General features: G+C 41.8%; 2 protein-coding genes across 10 annotated transcripts in view; both read right to left on the bottom strand.

Annotated features, from left to right (window-relative positions):
• Window positions 1–13987, bottom strand: part of LOC118362911 (transmembrane protein 131-like) — a 99546-nt gene extending 85559 nt beyond the window's left edge. For 3 of the 9 annotated variants that reach the window (XM_052486579.1, XM_052486578.1, XM_052486582.1), the window contains exons 1-2: window positions 13682–13986; window positions 12712–12782 (exon numbers count right to left, since the gene is read on the bottom strand). In XM_052486579.1, the coding sequence (XP_052342539.1) occupies window positions 12712–12782; window positions 13682–13805 (195 nt within the window). In that variant the 5' untranslated portion in view covers window positions 13806–13986. Of the gene's footprint in view, window positions 1–12711; window positions 12783–13681 lie in introns of all 9 variants that reach the window. The other 6 variants (XM_052486576.1, XM_035743636.2, XM_052486577.1 and 3 more) reach the window with 3 other exon arrangements.
• A 2015-nt stretch (window positions 13988–16002) lies between these two features.
• The window catches only part of LOC118362910 (meiotic nuclear division protein 1 homolog), a 28455-nt gene continuing 26483 nt past the window's right edge, over window positions 16003–17974 (bottom strand). Inside the window, exon 6 of the mRNA XM_035743633.2 lies at window positions 16003–17160. Coding sequence (XP_035599526.1) covers window positions 17068–17160 — 93 coding nt within the window. The 3' untranslated portion in view covers window positions 16003–17067. The remainder of the gene's footprint in view (window positions 17161–17974) is intronic.

The following is a 17974-nucleotide window of genomic DNA, read 5'->3' as shown; positions in this document are numbered from 1 at the left end:
ATAGTGGAGCTCACTTTAAGTAGGGGGACTTGTGATGGTTGTGAGGTTGCTTTAGGCCTCCAATTCTGCAATTTCCAACACCAGCTGCACTCGGAACTGGGTGAGAGGGGTTTGACCTTTTGCTTTGGCCACCTGCTTTCAGAGAATGAAAGCATTTACTGTAGCTATGTCCACAAAGTGAAAAAAATACTCTTCGACCACTTCGTGGTCTTGTGGGGGGACCTGGTCGTAGCCTATCAGAGCATTAGATAGGTCGACACCCCCCATGCTGGAATTGTAGTCCTTCACAGAAAGGGGGACATTCTTCCTCACCCATGCCCCATTGGCATTTTCCCCCCTCCTTGAGACATGGTCATTATTGAATGCCTTATGCTGTGTGGTGAGCATGGTTACTTAGCTAGTGTCCTTCCATTTCACAAAAAGCAGCTTGTTAGTCCTGATCCAATGTATGGTCCCCCTCGCCGATGTCTTTGTCATGTCGTTTACCTTGTTTTTGGGGGAAATTATTCTGTTAGGATGAATGGTGCCACAAGCCCCTATTTTCTTTTTCAAAAGGCCTATGAAAAGTGTATGTAGAACCATCAGGCGTGGTGATTGAAACTGCAGTGGGGGTGGTTGAAGAGGAGTGGGGCCTCTGTCGAGTGGTGGATGTAGAACCATCAGATGGGGTGATGGCCGTAGCAGTGGGGGGGATTGAATACCTTGACCGGCGGGGTGCTTGCTGGGGAGGGGTGGCTCCCAAACTTCATCATCCAAATTATCTGCATCCTCCATTCTGTGGTGAATAAAATAAAGATATTATTATAAGACACAGAATTACAGTTGACTAAAATGTATAAAATGACATTACTGTAAAGTAAAGACACCAAGCCTAAACCTTATCTGTAGAGTGATGCACATAGGTGTGAAGCACACACACAATGCAAACAGTAACACTTGAGGCAGAGGTGAGAACCACAAATAACCAATGGCGGTGAGAGTTCAGTGGCCTCTCCAAAGATACAAGGATGAAAGAAAACAAACTAATATGAAAGACAATAACTACTTTGGAATTATATAACATTGAAATTATAGGCCTATGTAAACTAAATCCAAAGCACAAAAAGCAGACAATTTATAAAACAAAATACATAGTAAATTAGCGATATAAAGTAATGAAAATAATTTACTTACAGATCTTAAATGGAGCTAATCCTTCTAGAAGTTTAAAGTTTAAATTCTTTGTCCAAATCGCTCCTCAGATGAGTCCGACATCCCGAGTTTATTTTCAGCAAACTTAACATGTTTAAATATTTGTATGAACATAACAAGAATCAACAACTGAGATATGAACAGGTTCCACAAACATGTGTAATAATGAACAAAGTGAATGAATCAAAAGTAACAGTATCTGGTGTGGCCACCAGCTGCATTAAGCATCATCTCTCCTCCTCATGGAATACACCAGATTTCCCAGTTCTTGCTGTGATATGTTACCACACTCTTCCACCAAGGCACCTGCAAGTTCCAGGACATTTCTGGGGGGGAATGGCCCTAGCCCTCATCCTCCGATTCAACAGGTCCCAGACGTGCTCAATGGGATTGAGATCCGGGCTCTTTACTGGCCATAGCAGAACACTGACATTCCTGTCTTGCAGGAAATCACACACAGAACAAGCAGTATGGCTGGTGGCATTGTCATGCTGGAGGGTCATGTCAGGATGAGCCTGCAGGAAGGCTACCACATGAGGGAGAAGGATGTCTTCCCTGGAACACACAGAGTTTAGATTGCCTGCAATGACAACAAGCTCAGTCCGATGATGCTGTGACAGACCGCCTCTGACCATGACGGACCCCCCACCTCCAAAATCGATCCCACTCCAGAGTACAGGCCACGATAAACGTGAATCCGACCATCACCTCTGGTGAAACAAAAGCATGACTTGTCAGTGAAGAGCACTTTTTTTCCAGTCCTGTCTGGTCCAGCAACGGTGGGTTTGTGACCATAGGCGACGTTGTTTCCGGTGATGTTTGGTGAGGACCTGCCTTACATCAGGCCTACAAGCCCTCAGTCCAGCCTCTCTCAGCCTATTGCGGACAGTCTGAGCACTGGTGGAGGGATTGTGCGGTCCTGGTGTAACTCGGGCAGTTGTTGTTGCCATCTTATACCTGTCCCGCAGGTGTGATGTTCGGATGTACCAATCCTGCGCAGGTGTTGTTACACTTGGTCTGCCACTGCGATGATGACAAGCTGTCTGTCCTGTGTCCCTATAACGCTGTCTTAGCACGGACATTGCATTTGATTTATTTATTGCAATTTATTGCCCTGGCCACAACTGCATGTTCATGCAGATGAGCAGGTGTTTTTCAGAGTCAGTAGAAAGGCCTCTTTAGTGTCCTAAGTGTTCATAACTCTGACCTTAATTGCCTACCGCCTGTAAGCTGTTAGTCTTAACGACCGTTCTACAGGTGCATGTTCATTAATTGTTTATGGTTCATTGACAAAGCATGGGAAATAGTGTTTAAACCCTTTACAATGAAGATCTGTGAAGTTATTTTGATTATTTATATAGGAGTCTAAGGCAATGCATCTCAGTGCTAAAGGCATCACTACAGACACCATGGTTCGAATCCAGGCTGTATCACAACCGGCCATGATTGGGAGTCCCATAGGACGGCGCACAATTGGCCCAGCGTTGTCTGGGTTTGGCCGGTGTAGGCAATCATTGTCAATAAGAATCTGTTTTTAACTGATTTTCCTAGTTAAATAAAGGTTCAATAAAAAAAATAGAAACTAAAAACGTATTCATAGCTGCCTTTTTAAGTTCCTGTTTGATATTTAGTTGTTTTTTCACCTTTGAGAAGCCATCGTTTATGATAAAGCAATGAAATGTGTTTATAATGTAATGTAGCGTGCTCGGGAGTCTCGTCTCTTGAGCCAGGTAGCAATATTTCGCATTACACATAAAAGGTTTTACGCCTTGCTTTGTCCAACTCAGGTCAACTGCATATCCCTGGAAAGCTTATCTCATTGGCTACAAGACTGCCAAGGTGCCATAGTAGCCAATCCCCTGGGTAATGGATGCCTACGGCGCCTAAGCAGGCGGCAACATATTTTTGATGCGCAAAGATAGTCACTCTGTGGATATTAGATTTTGCCATTAAGTCATACATAATCAGATAACATTGGCAATAGGCTAGATTTGGTCCTACCAACCTAAGGATTAACTTGATGCCCCCAAGTAACTATAGCTAAAACACAGACTAAATCAAAGCTTACCTTGTAAGATGTTTGCTGTAAACATTTTGACTCTTGGCGCTGGTAATCAATAACGGTAGGTCACAGGCAGACAAATAATGTATCCTCATGATGTGTGGAGTCCCGGCTTTCGGTGTGTTTCAACGTATTCCTTATTTATGCTTCATAACGCTAACCAGAATGTAGGTAGCAGCCATCTTGAAATAATGTCATTGGCTCGGCCTGCCCTTACATATAAATATGCCCATATATGGTAGTAAGTCAAAGATTTTGAAGGCCGCAATCAATAACCAAGATAATCAGCTTTCCACAGACGCCCTGCTTTTGCAGATAGAGCGGTAGCCCCTCATACCAGACTGAACTGAATAATAGGCTCCCAAATATGGGACCATTACATCTAAGAGGTTAATTAAACAAATGCAAATCCAGCTACTGTTGTTATTCTGGCTGAATTGTTTGACGTGACTAAGTTAGCCAGCTAGCAAGCAAGGTATGGCAATGTATGTATGGCAATGGAACATTTAGAAAGAGTGACTGGGGTCGTGTCTCTAGCAACCGAAACAATCGAACGAACAACCAGCCGGGTTGTGTTGCATCCTTAGATTTGTGGGTCGGGACTATATGTTGTGGAAAGAAGAAGTATGTATAAATTAATCTAAATAATGTTAATTCAAATAAGTCAATCATTATTTGAATATGTTGGTAATCCATTGTATGAAGGTGATCATGCCCTCAAAGCCGGTGTTTGGAGGATATACAGTGCATTTGGAAACTACTAAGACCCCTCGACTTTTTCCACATTAGCCTTATTCTGAAATGGATTAAATACTTTTCCCCTCAATCTACACACAATACCCCATCCATAATGACAAAGCGAAAACAGGTTAAGAAATCTTCGCACATTTTTAACAAATTTTTTAAAATTTGAAACCTTATTTAGATGAGTGTTTCCATTGATCATCCTTGAGATGTTTATACAAATTGGGAGTCCACACGTGGTAAATTCAACTCATTGGACATTATTTGGAAAGACACACACCTGTCTATGTAAGGTCCCAAAGTTCACAATGTATGTCAGAGCAAAAACCAATCAATGAAGTCGAAGGAATTGTCTGTAGAGCTCCGAGACAGAATTGTGTCGAGGCACAGATCTGGGGAAGGGTACCGAAACATTTCTGCAGCATTGAAGGTCCCCAAGAACAGTGGCATCCATCATTCTTAAATTAAAAAGGTTTGGAACAGCAGCTCTTCCTAGAGCTGACCATCCAGCCAAACTGAGCAATCGGGGGAAAAGGGTCTTGGTCAGGGAGGTGACCAAGAACCCGATGGTCACTCTGACAGAGCTCCAGAGCTCCTCTGTAAAGATGGGAGAATCTTCCAGAAGGACAAACATCTCTGCAGCACTCCAATCAGGCCTTTATTGTAGAGTGGCCAGATGGAAGCCACTCCTCAGTAAAAGGCAAATGACAGCCCACTTGGAGTTTGCTAAAAGGCACCTAAAGGACTAAACAAGCGTTCTCTGGTCTGTTGAAACTCCAAGGGGAAACCTTGCACCATCCCGACTGGGAGACTAGTCAGGAGAGGGAAAGTTGAACGGAGCAAAGTACAGAAAGATCCTTGGTGAAAACCTGCTCAGGACCTCAGACTGATGAAGGTTCACCTTCCAACAGGACAATGACCCTAAGCACACAACCAAGACAACGCAGGAGTGGCTTCTGGACAAGTCTCAATGTCCTTCAGTGGCTCAGCCAGAGCCCGGATTTGAACCCGATCTAACATCTCTGGAGAGACCTGAAAATAGCTGTGCAGTAACGCTCCCCATCCAACCTGAGAGCTTGAGAAGATTTGCAGAGAAGAATGGGAGAAACTCCCCAAATACAGGTGTGCCAGGCTTGTAGTGTCATACCCAAGAAGACTCGAGGCTGTGGTCACTGCCAAAATGTACACTACCATTCAAAAGTTTGGGGTCACTTAGAAATGTCCTTGTTTTCAATGAAATGAGTTGCAAAATGAATAGGAAATATAGTCAAGACGTTGGCAAGGTTCTAAATAATTGCGTTCTTCAAAGAATCCTCCATTTGCAGCAATTACAGCCTTGCAGACCTTTGGCATTCTAGTTGTCAATTTATTGAGGTAATCTGAAGAGATGTCACCCCATGCTTCCTGAAGCACCGCCCACAAGTTGTGTTGGCTTGATGGGCACTCCTTACGTACCATACGGTCAAGCTGCTCCCACAACAGCGCAATAGGGTTGAGATCCGGTGACTGTGCTGGCCGCTCCATTATAGACAGAATAATGGAATGCTTCTTCCCTAAATTGTTCTTGCATACTTTGGAGCTGTGCTTTGGGTCATTGTCCTGTTGTAGGAGGAAATTGGCCCCAATTAAGTGCCATCCACAGGATATGGCATGGCGTTGCAAAATGGAATGATAGCCTTCCTTCTTTAAGATCCCTTTTGCCCTGTACAAATATCCCACTATACCACCACCAAAACACCCCCAGACCATTACATTGCCTCCACCATGCTTGACAGATAGCGTCAAGCACTCCTCCAGCATCTTTTCATTTTTTCTGCATCTCAACCATGTTCTTCTTGTGACCTAAAACTTAAATTTGTCTGTCCATAACACTTTCTTCCAATCTTCCGCTGTCCAGTATCTGTTCTTTTGCCCATCTTTTCTTTTTATTGGCCAGTCTGCGATATGGCCTTTCCTTTGCAATTCTGCCTAGAAGGCCAGCATCCCACCTCTTCACTGTTGACATGGAGACGGGTGTTTTGTGAGTACTATTTAATGAAGCTGCCAGTTGAGGACTTGTTATGAGTCTGTTTCTCAAACTAGACACTAATGTACGTGTCCTCTTGCTCAGTTGTGCACCGGGGCCTCCCACTCATTTCTATTCTGGTTAGGGCCAGTTTGCACTGTTCTGTGAAGGGAGTAGTACACAGCATTGTAAGAGATCTTCAGTTTCTTGGCAATTTCTCGCATGGAATAGCCTTAATTTCTCAGAACAAGAATAGACTGACGATTTTCAGAAGAAAGGTCTTTGTTTCTGGCCAATGTGAGCCTGTAATCAAACCCAAATGTTGATGCTCCAGATACTCAACTATTGCTAATTTAAATCAGCACAACCGTTTTCAGCTGTGCTAACATAATTGCAAAAGGGTTTTCTAATGATCAGTTAGCCTTTTAAAATTATAAACTTGGATTAGCTAACACTATGTGCCATTGGAACACAGGAGTGATGGTTGCTGATAATGGGCCTCTGTACGCCTACGAAGATATTCCATAAAAAATCTGCCGTTTCCAGCTACAATAGTAATTTACAACATTAACAATGTCTACACTGTATTTCTGATCAATTTGATGTTATTTAAAAATGGACAAAAAAAAAATGGCTTAAAAAAAGAAAAAAACATTTCTAAGTGACCCCAAACTTTTGAATGGTAGTGTACTTCAACAATGTACTGAAAAGGGTCTGAATACTTATGTAAATTAGATATTTCAATTTTTTTAGATTGATGAGGGAAAATAACTTAATCTATTTTAGAATACTGCTGTAACGTAACAACATTTGGAAAAAGTTAAGGGTTCTGAATACATCCGTTACGGGCCTAACACCCGTGCCAATATATCCTCCAAACACCGGCTTCTCTGGCATTATCACTTAATTGTATATAACTGCCTTAATATTGCTGGACCCCTAGGCAGCAGTAGATGGGGATCCTTAATAAATACATGCTGGCTTCTAAGAAGAGTTTAACCCACTTAACCCCAACATTTCACCAAGTTTTTACCATCATTGTAAAGCCTTAGTTATTTTGTTGCTTTGACAAGGTCCTTTCTGAAGATTATTATTTACTTAATTTGATTAATGATTCATTTACATTTGTCCCTCATTTTAAGCTCAACCCTCTTACGTGAAATTAACTCGTTTAAATATGGTGAACTATTCCTTAAAATTGTTTTAAAACATTAATAGTCAAATCAATGAGTAAAAACAGAAACTGAGCGGGGGGGCGCGAGAGAGCGTGCTATACTTATCTTAGCCTCTCGCCACCTATAACTTCAAACATTGTCTGGCAATATGACAAAGCGAAAAGGCACCAAAAAAAGGGGGCGCTAAACAAAATAATTTGGATGAGATAGACAACGAACCAATTTCAACATCGCCGACCCATGAGGTGTTAGCTGAAGATGCTAGCTCCCAAGAGCTCCCCAAAGAACCTACTCAAACCTACTGGCTGCTATAAACTTACTAAGCAAGAAGGTGGACACAAGGTTGACTGATATCTCAAAGAGTATTTGGACTTGGAATTTAACTGTGAAGGCAACTAAGGGCAGGGTGCATGAGATCGAGCAGACGACAGTTGATCACGAGGCCAGGCTACAGGACATAAAGTAACAGTGCACAACATTCAAAAATGACTAGATCACTGGCAACGAAACCAGCCAAGGGCGCGCCAAGGCCATTCTTCGTTCGGCTGAACTATCCCCAGACCAGGGATCTCATCCTCAAGCTGGCTAGTCAAAGGTTCCCCCTTAACTACAACTACCAGGTTGTCTTTCTACCCAGATCTTACTTTGGAGGTGAGGAACCAACAGAAAGAGTATGATGAGTTGCGCAAGAAATGCAGGGTCGAGGGTGGCCAACATCCGATATGGATTCCTCTTCCCAGCCCAGTCTAAGGTGACAGTTGATGGGATCAACACGTACATTTAACAACCCAAAAGAGGCTGACCTGTTCTTGTCAAGCATGCTCCCTGGCTGAGGATACAGAACTGCTGTGTCAACCGGCTAAGTGGCCAAATACAGGCCAGGAATGTGTTTGAATTTCCTGCCTATGTCTTTTCGATTAGAAATTGGGACTTATAATGATGGGTGAGATGTTATTGCTTATATAGCATTGTTTAGCCTATCATGTTTTAGCACCACTCACCCCATAACGTGAGAGTTAAGTGTTATATAATATTAGTTTATATGCAGAGCATCTATAGATGACTAGTTAGGGTGCCGAGACATAAAGCACTCCTTGCGTTAGTCAAGGAGTGCTTTGTTTGGGCAAGTCACTCCGTAATGGGACGGGGGGGGGTGTGTGGGGTCTGTTTTATGATCACTTTTCATACAGGTGGCATGACAAGCTCCTGTACGGAGGGATGTTTTTCTTTTGAGTTTGGTATGACAGCAACAATTTGCTCAAAAATAAGAAATGCCACATATTGACCGGGCACAGAGTAGACCTGGTGTGTTTTCACAGTGGAGGGAGAAGGGGCTCACAACAATTATACATTGATGGTCAGTTAGCTTCATCAACTATTACAGTGTAATAAGTTTGACATGCCAACATTTTTTTCAGATACCTCTAAATCAACAATTTCTTAAGGACACATATCCCACAGTATGGCATTAAGCCAAATAATCCTACATTAGATAGCCTTATCCTTGTCAAACCTCATTCAAAAGGGTCGGTCTCTAGACTTTATGATGTGCTATAGGCCCACATAGAGGTATCTACAGACACCGTTAAAAGGGCTTGGGAGCAGGAAATTGGTTCAGAAATCTCAGATGAGGACTGGGTAGAAGCTCTCAGGAATATAAACCACAGTTCAGTGAATGCCACACACAACCTTGTACCGTTTAAGGTGATACACAGGATACGTTACTCAAAAGTGAAACTGCATACAATATTCCCGGACACCTCACCACTGTGTGAGAGGTGCAAGCAGGATGAGGGGACATTGACAAACTTAATTTGGACATGTCCTAAGTTACCTGCCTACTGGGCTCTCATTTTTGATTACTTATCTAAAGCCTTTGATAGAATTATAGCCCCAGACCCATTGATCGCTCAGTTGATGGGAATAACCAGGAAGGGAAGGCTGTCTGTCTTTGTGCTCTATTAGCCAAAAGGCTCATATTGCAATTTTGGAAATTGGAGACGGCACCTACCTTTAAAATGTGGTTACGGGATTTAGGGAATGTAATACATATGGAAAAGATTCGATACAATACCTCCAATAGAAGTCCAATGTTTCACAAAATATGTCAGCCGATACTGGATAAATAGTCTCGTCCCGCTTCATAACTGTGTTGATAATCTGCTGGTTCTCTGTGCTGCACTCCACTCAATATTTATTTTTGATTCGAGTGCAGCACCTACGTTTTATTTTTTGTGTGAGTTAAGTTTTGTTTTGTCCTCAAATGTGCCATCCATTCAACAGTACAATGAATGTCAATGTATTTTATTGGAAAAAAATGTAAAATAATTAAAAAGTATAATGTTTAACAGTTAAGCTGTTTCTACTCTTTTTGGCCATTTTCTGGTTGAAAACTGACCGTGTCGAGCATAACACGTCAACCCTGATACCCATAGAGGCTGGAATTGTTTTAACAATTAAAAATGTTTGAAGCTTGCATTCAATTGCCACTCCTTGTTGCACACAACACGCTTCCATTCCCCATCACAAGGGGATTTCTGGCTGATTTAAGATGAAATCATCAACCCTGTTACAGTCAACCATGTAACTTTATTTGGCACATAATAGGCACTGACTATAGTCATTTATTTAACCTCTTGAGATGGGAAAACGTGTAAATGAAGTTAAACACGTGCTCTTTATGACAATGTTACAATTATGTGAAATCTATTTTTTGGGACCAAGTTGCACTCCTCAAAATGCACAGAATTGGTTGAACAACCATCCTGATTTTAAAAATCTATTTGACTATTCCATTGTAATTGTCGACACCAAGATCAACCAGTTATGGTTAACAGAGGGAGTGTTCTTTTATGGTGTGGCTAAAACAAGCCGTAATATCTTTGCACCGAATCACCTCAGTGAGCTGCTAACATCTTCCACCCAACAACAACAACAAACTTAAACCTGGACTGTGTACATTAGGCACCAAACGGAAGAAAATAAACTGAAATAGGGAAGGACTACCTGGACTTATTTAATAAGAAACGTTTTGCTTCGGTGAACACAGCCAAGTGCAGGCAGATTACGTAAGAAATCACTGCAAACATTTCCCATAAACCTGAGACACAGCTAGTCCATTCACAGCACAGCCCTGCCTACCTGAGCCTGACAAATACTGAGGAATGTAAACAATTTCAGCATTCGGTCAGTAACTAACTTGCTATCAACAGGTCCCAATAATTTGCAACCCTGGCAGAATGAACTTGGTTCCCCTTTGCACTGAGCAGATGTACACCTAAGTAAATTGTGATGCCCAGTACACCTCCTTTTCTTGGTGGGAGTACACCTCCTTTTCTTGGTGGGAATACACCCCCCCCCCCTCAATTAAGTGATATTATATGCCAGGGTAAGGCTCTGAAATGGACACAATTTCTACATAAAAATGGAACTAGTCAAATTCTACTTCAAATCAAACAATTGAAAGCATAATGTTTCAGTTCTGCACCAACTGTCAAGAGGTGTAAACAACCTAAACGACCAGGTATTTAAAAGCTTTTCAAATATATTTTATCCTAGTTTCAATTAAAAGAAGCCTCTGTTGTCTGCAGGTATTAATGTGACAGTCCGTCGTAGCTTCACTGACAATCAGTAAAACAAAAACTGTAGTGTGTTCCTGGATTACATAACTAGTCAAACATAACAGCGGCAGCATACAATGCAGACTTGGCCAAAATGCAAAGCACATCGCAGCACTGACAACTCATTACTTGAAATGTGGGAAGTTTGTGAGGTGTCATCATGAAACTCTTGCATCATAGTGCCAGTAATACAGGCGAATTAAATCATATTTGAATCTATTTAGCCAACTTTGATTTGAATAGCTAGGTTATTTTCTCTGTAGCATAGTAATGCTAGATATGTATGAGATGGAGTTCAAATTAAATCATATTTGTCAGACACGCCCTTAACCAAGCATTTCACAGGCTTCTATTCCGCTAAATAAAATGTGTTAGATATGTATGAAATGTAGATATTTCAGACAGGGCTTTGCTCTGCTATTCACGGACACACTTATTGCACACTTCAGACAAGTAACAGGGCAGGCCACATGCCAGGTATCCTTGGCAAGTTCTTCCCACCTCCATTTGGACTCCTCGCTTCAACCATAAATCCTCACGTTTCAAACAGAAACACGTTTAGCTGACTTCACAAAATATAACAACAATGAACAGTTTGACGAATTAGAGAATACACAAATGTGATACAATGTAGCAGCAGCAAACTAATCTCCTTGATATGATTGCGCTCCAAGGCAGGTCCAAACGGGAGCCAAACAGGGTGATATACCCATGCAGGTGGTGGGCTTTGTGTGAAGAAATTTTCACTACCGTTCAAAAGTTGTCACTAAGAAATGTCCTTGTTTTTTTAAAGAAAAGCACATTTTTTGTCCATTTAAATAACATTAAATTGATCAGAAATAAAGTGTAGACTTTGAATGTAGTAAGTGACTATTGTAGCTGGAAACGGCTGATAAAAAAAAAATTGAATATCTACATAGGCGTTCAGATGCCAATTATCAGCAACCATCACTGTGTTCCAATGGCACGTTGTGTTAGCTTATCCAAGTTTATCATTTTAAAAGGTGAATTGATCATTAGAAAACCCTTTTGCAATTATGTTAGCACAGCTGAAAACAATTGTCCTGATTAAAGAAACAAAACTGGCCTTCTTTAGACCAGTTGAGTATCTGGAGCATCAGCATTTGTGGGTTTGATTACAGGCTCAAAATGTCCAGAAACAAAACATTTTGGGGGGGAAATTCATCAGTCTATTCTTGTTCTGAGAAATGAAGGCTATTCCATGTGAGAACATGACAAACTGAAGATCTCATACAACGTTGTGTACTACTCCCTTCACAGAACAGCGCAAACTGAATCTAACCGGAATAGGAAGAGTGAGAGGCCCCGGTGCACAACTGAGCAAGAGGACAAGTACATTAGTGTCTAGTTTGAGAAACAAGTCCTCAACTGGCAGGTTCATTAAATAGTACCCACAAAACACCAGTCTCAATGTCAACAGTGAAGAGGTGACTCTGGGATGCTGACCTTCTTGGCAGAGTTGCAAAGAAAAATAAATATCTCAGACTGACCAATAAAAAAATAAGATGGGCAAAAGAACACAGACACTGGACAGAGGAACCCTGCCAAGAAGGCCAGCATTCCAGAGTCACCTCTTCACTGTTGAAGTTGAGACTGGTGTTTTGCACAGGAGTGATGGTTGCTGATAATGGGCCTCTGTACACCTATGCAGATATTCCATTAAAAATCAGCTGTTTCCAGCAACAATAGTCATTTACAACATTAACAATGTCTACACTGTATTTCTTATTCATTTGATGTTATTTTAATGGACAAAAATGTGCTTTTCTTTCAAAAACAAAGACATTTCTATGTGACCCCAAACTTTTGAACTGTACTGTAAATGGCTGGCTGTCTGTATGTAATCTGCAACTAAGGTTTATGCCAGCTCGATAAATTGGGTACTGAATTTACCTGAGTTGGGACTACTGGGTCAGCATCCTCAGCTTGCCAAACCTCGACCACGCTGGACATTTGACTCAGGGCTTGGTGGGAGGAAGAGAGGGGGAAATAGGTAAACAACGAAAAGCTTACAAGAACAAGAAACTCGCTGTCAAACACATCTGATGGCGGTTAAAGAAATACTGTCTCGATAAAAATGCGTTACCCCAGTGTATTACCGTGGAGCGCGGACAGCGCAAACGGTTGTTTGTCAACGTTTAGCATAAACTTGGGCAAGCATGACTGACAAAGGTGTGTATTCAACTGTCCGTGATCCCATTCCCCGAGGGTGTCTCAGGGAGAGTTGGGATATGCAAGAAATCACATTGTCAATTCACATTATTAATACACACCTGCACATGTGTTAAATAGGCCAATAAGCACCCGCCAAATTATTATTATTATTATTATTATTATTATTAACTGGCTAGCTTGGTTTTAGGTTAGCTTGTAAACACATAGCTTTAACGTTTATAAAAGCCGAGCTATACATGTATAACAATCAATAAATGGAAACATTTAAAACACAAAGTCAAAAGCAATGGCATTCGGCTAACTAACAATAATTAAACGAAGTTCCATTGTAGCTAAGTTAGCTAGCTACTGTAAACGCGACACTTCACTGAAACAACGTTATCGCTTGCATGAACCAGCACAGGAAACTGGCCACTGATATATACATTTTTTTTAAAATACTAAATAAAATAACTCTTAGCCCTTATAAGTGAATAACGTTAGCTACATGTCTGCATACATCCAACATATTCGACTATCGTTTTTAATCCACAATACGATGGTTGCAATAGCGTTCCCGTTTTCGCACAGCGACTTGTCTTCACTGTCAACTCAGTAACGTTAGCTGTTACGTTACGGGCAGTTCTCGCCGACATTTTCGCAATGGGTGTTTTAATTATTGAAGGGGGAAAAATGTACTTCTCCAGACCTTGTAATTGAGCCCCTCCATGCTGTACACAGGGCAAAAGTAGCGGTAGAATTCCGAGTATAACATTAATCCACGTTGTTCTGTGACAGCGGCTGCCTTGTTGGAACTCCCGTACCCCCGCCATGCTGCCCTGTTCATCTAACAGCCTGCCTTGTGCTACGCTTGGCTTTTCTCTTTCTCTCCCGTCTCGCAAACCCTCCCACCCTGTTCTGTTCTGTTCTGTTCCTCAACCCTCGCCCTCTTTCTCGCTGTGTGTGTGGAAAGTATGCGCCGACTACAGCCAAGCGGTTGCATTCATCTGCCTGCCTCCGTTGGCTGATTTTGGCACAATGAGGCTTGACCAGAACATGACGAACTAAAACGCAACAAATTATAAAAACTCATGGGAATATCGCATGGCCAGTCCTATGCGCAAGTAAATCTTGCAGAGAACAAAGTTTGTGGGAAACATTCTATTTCGTTTTTTTGTTTTGCTTCTCCGCGCTGGCAAACAACTGTCATGCGGTCAACCCAAAGCAAATCTAGGTTCTGATGTGCTTGTGGACCCAATGTTTTTAAATGACCTATACTACCCAACTACTACTGAGGTTGAAAAACATTGTGCCAATCAAAGGATCACGAACAAAGTCAATAACGTCATCACTCCAAAGGTTTTTGGAGATTCCATCATGTGGTTCCCATATAGAATAATCAAACTGCCATATCCATAGTGCTAGAACATCTGAAGTTCCTGCAAACTCAAATTATGCCATGAAAACCCTTTCACACTTCTTGCCCTTTATCTAATACTAGCTTTATAACAAGAGTTATAAAGGACATTGGTATTCAAGTTCAACATTGAAACAGGCCATGTGCTGTAGGCCAGTGTTAGGTTAGCAACAATGGTTGGTAGACAATTAGTTGCATACATAAAAGTCAATAACCTATATCTAAATTAAGTACACGTGGGACACAACTGCTCCAAGGGTGAACAGTTTTTTTTTTGGTGCAGACTTCAAAGTTGGCACATTCAGGTCAACCTCATGAATCAGAATGGACAGGCTAAGCAGGTTCACACACAAATATCACACATACTCTCCGTGGTGGGTGTCATTGTTCAAACGTTTAGGCTTAACATGTTTAGACTAGGTATGTTATGCTTGAAATAATATCTGCCCACTGGATTCAGGTAAAGTATACTGAACAAAAGTAAATGGAACATGCAATAATTTTACTGAGTCAGTTCATTTAAGGAAACAGTCAATTGAAATAGTCATTAGGCACCTAATCTATGGATTTCACATGACTTGGGCAGGTGTGCAGCAATGGATGGGTGTAGGCGCGCATAGGCCCACCCAATCTGAATGATTTTTTTCTCCACAAAAGGGCTTTATTACATACAGAAATACTCCTGTTTCATCAGTTGTCCAGTTGGCTGGTCTCAGACGATCCCCCGGGTGGAGGTCCTGGGCTGGCGTAGTTACTTACACATGGTCTGCGGTTGTGAGGTCGGTTGGACGTACTGCCAAATTATCTAAAGCGACATTGGAGGCAGCTTATGGTAGAGATATGAACATTAAATTCACTAGCAACAGCTCTGGTGGACATTCTCGCAGTCAGCATGCCAATTGCACACTCCCTCAAAACACGAGACATGTGGCATTGTGTTGTGTGACAAAACTACACATTTTAGAGTGCCATTTTATTGTCCCCAGCACAAGGTGTACTTTTGCAATGATCATGCTGTTTAATCAGCTTCTTGACATGCCACACCTGTCAGGTGGATGGATTATTTTAGCAAAGGAGAAATGCACACAGAGGGATGTCAACAAATTTATGCACAAAATTGGAGGGAAATAAGCTTTTTATGTGTATGGAACATTTCTGGGATCTTTTATTTCAGCTCATGTAAGTAACACTTTACATGTTGCGTTTTATATTTTTGTTCATTAAAGTATTAGTATATTTGTAATCGAAAGGTTGCTGGATCAAATCTCAAGAGCCGCCATGGTAACAATCTACCGTTCTGCCCCTGAGCACGGCAATGAACCTCCCACAACAACTGCTCCCCAGGCACTGATTACATGGATGTCAATAAAGCCACCCCCTACACGCCTCTGATTCAGAGGTATTTGGTTAAAAGCGGAAGACAGTTTTCAGAAGAATGCATTCAAGTTTTACAACTGACCAGATGGCCCCCTTTCCCTATGTACAATAATGCTGAATCTGCTGTAATGGGAGCATGGAATTAGGAATAAATTGAACATTTTGAAGAACATGCACAAGGTTACAGCAGTAAATAATTGCAGTGACAATCCATGTACAGTTTGAACAACGTGAAGGTGGGTAGGATACTTTAATTTTGAACAAATGGGTTGACATTTCACCCCTAATAGTATAATGGCATCTGGAGTCAACGCCATGAGCACAGCAATTCTACCCATTGTTTGTGCAGTTTGACAAAAACAGTCACAACTTCAAGTCAGCAAAAGCACAAAAATAATTCTGAACCGATCACAACTACAATACCCCTTCTGCTCTTACCACGTTGGAATAAATCCCAGAGTACAATAGAAAAGTGCTGCCCTTTATGTTTGAGAGGTTTTCGCCACATTCCAGTTGACAGAAAATGAAAGGTGATGCATTCACCCTGTTGCTTGGAAATTCAAGGCATATGAAATCAATTAAGGTACACGTAGGCCTGTGGAAAGACAACAGTTATGAAAATATAACACAAAGACTTTGAAATGTTACCGGTCATTCACCTCTCCATTCAAACAAATCATCCATCATGTTTTCAACAACAAAACCTGAAATCCTGTCTCGAGTCTACAGAGCCACAGAACTAGAAAGCACATTTACAGGGAGTTATAATTTATGGCTCTTCTAAATGGTGAATTCTAAACATATCCCCACTGTAAAGCCTCCTCAACAATATTTCAGTGGCACTCCTATTTGTGATTCGGTGCTCCTTGCTCTCCACTGCATTGTCAATCACCAAGCACGTTATGTCCACAATGACCCTCTCCCTCCTTTTCTGTGTGTGGTGGGGGGGTGCTGGACAAAACAAATTTCCGTCAACGACTCTGGGCTCTTGATTTTCATGCAAAAAGGTGTCCCAAATGTAGGCCCCCCCCCAACCACGGACGGAACAGCCAAAAGGTTAGCACAGCGCCTTCTCAAGTGCCACAGAAGCAGCATTTGCACCAGCGAAGGCCATGAGCGAGCGTCAAAATGGCAGCTGCTCCAAGTCAACTACGAAAAGCACAAGGCTGTTTTTTTGAGGGGCTTGCTTGAGTGGATTTAAGTAACATGTCTGACTTGCGTTGCAATGTGTGCAATGGCTGTCACTCAATTAACAAAAACAATTCATAGAAATGACAGATCATGCAGTCAGTCCATGTAATCTAAGTCTTCAGGTATCCCGAAGGCTTTATCGATGCGTCCATCATCGAAACCAAAGTTCCTCTTCGCCCACGACTTGATGGCAAAGACGTTATCTGGAGACAAAAATTCAATGATTAGAAAACTACTTTATTGAACAACTCATGTTTCTTTCTTACTTTCTTAGTTTCTCATTCGTTCAAAACTGACTGAAATTAAATTAATATGACTCACAAAAGTCAAATTAGAACAATTGGATCACCGCATATTGTTGTGTTCTCACGCCGATGCGTCACATTTTTCATCAAACAGAACAAAAATAATTTAAGTCACATTTAAACAATTCTGATGTCAATGTTGCCAAATAGAGATTTGTTGTGAGTAAAAGTTGATCCTTTATGAGAAGGTTAGCAGAGCACTTTCACTCCATGGGATCAATGGATAGGTCTAATTGCACCTTTAAGTGACTTGTCAGGCTTAACAATAAACCCAGGCTGGATAACATTCACTCGCTAACGTCATGCAATGACACTATTTACAGAGTGGGTGGTGGTGTGATCCCTGGGGTGTGTGTGTGCGCATGCAAGGCTGTGTGTGATAGTGAAAGGGAAAGCCTGTGTGTTCACCCAGTGTGAAAGGCCGTAAATTAAAGGCGAGTTATCCACTGCAACACGATAATTGGTATGTAAATACTAACCCTGCTCCTCACTAAACTCCACCTAGTAGCCCCTAACTCCCTGTAGTCCCTCCCAAAGACCATAATCACCCTGAGGTCACCCCAGGTTACTGCCGGGGGTCACGCAGTGCACAGGGAGCCTTTGCAGGGTGTGCTGGGAGTTTACACGGGCCACAATGAGGAGTGCTTAGGGCTGCAGTTAGTTAGTTAGTTAGTTAGTTAGTAGGTACTGCGTTTTCAGTGAAGGCAAAAAA

Source organism: Oncorhynchus keta, chromosome 29, assembly GCF_023373465.1.
Source record: "Oncorhynchus keta strain PuntledgeMale-10-30-2019 chromosome 29, Oket_V2, whole genome shotgun sequence".
NCBI classification, from domain to species: Eukaryota; Metazoa; Chordata; class Actinopteri; order Salmoniformes; family Salmonidae; genus Oncorhynchus; species Oncorhynchus keta.
This window is presented reverse-complemented; position numbering and strand designations above follow the sequence as displayed.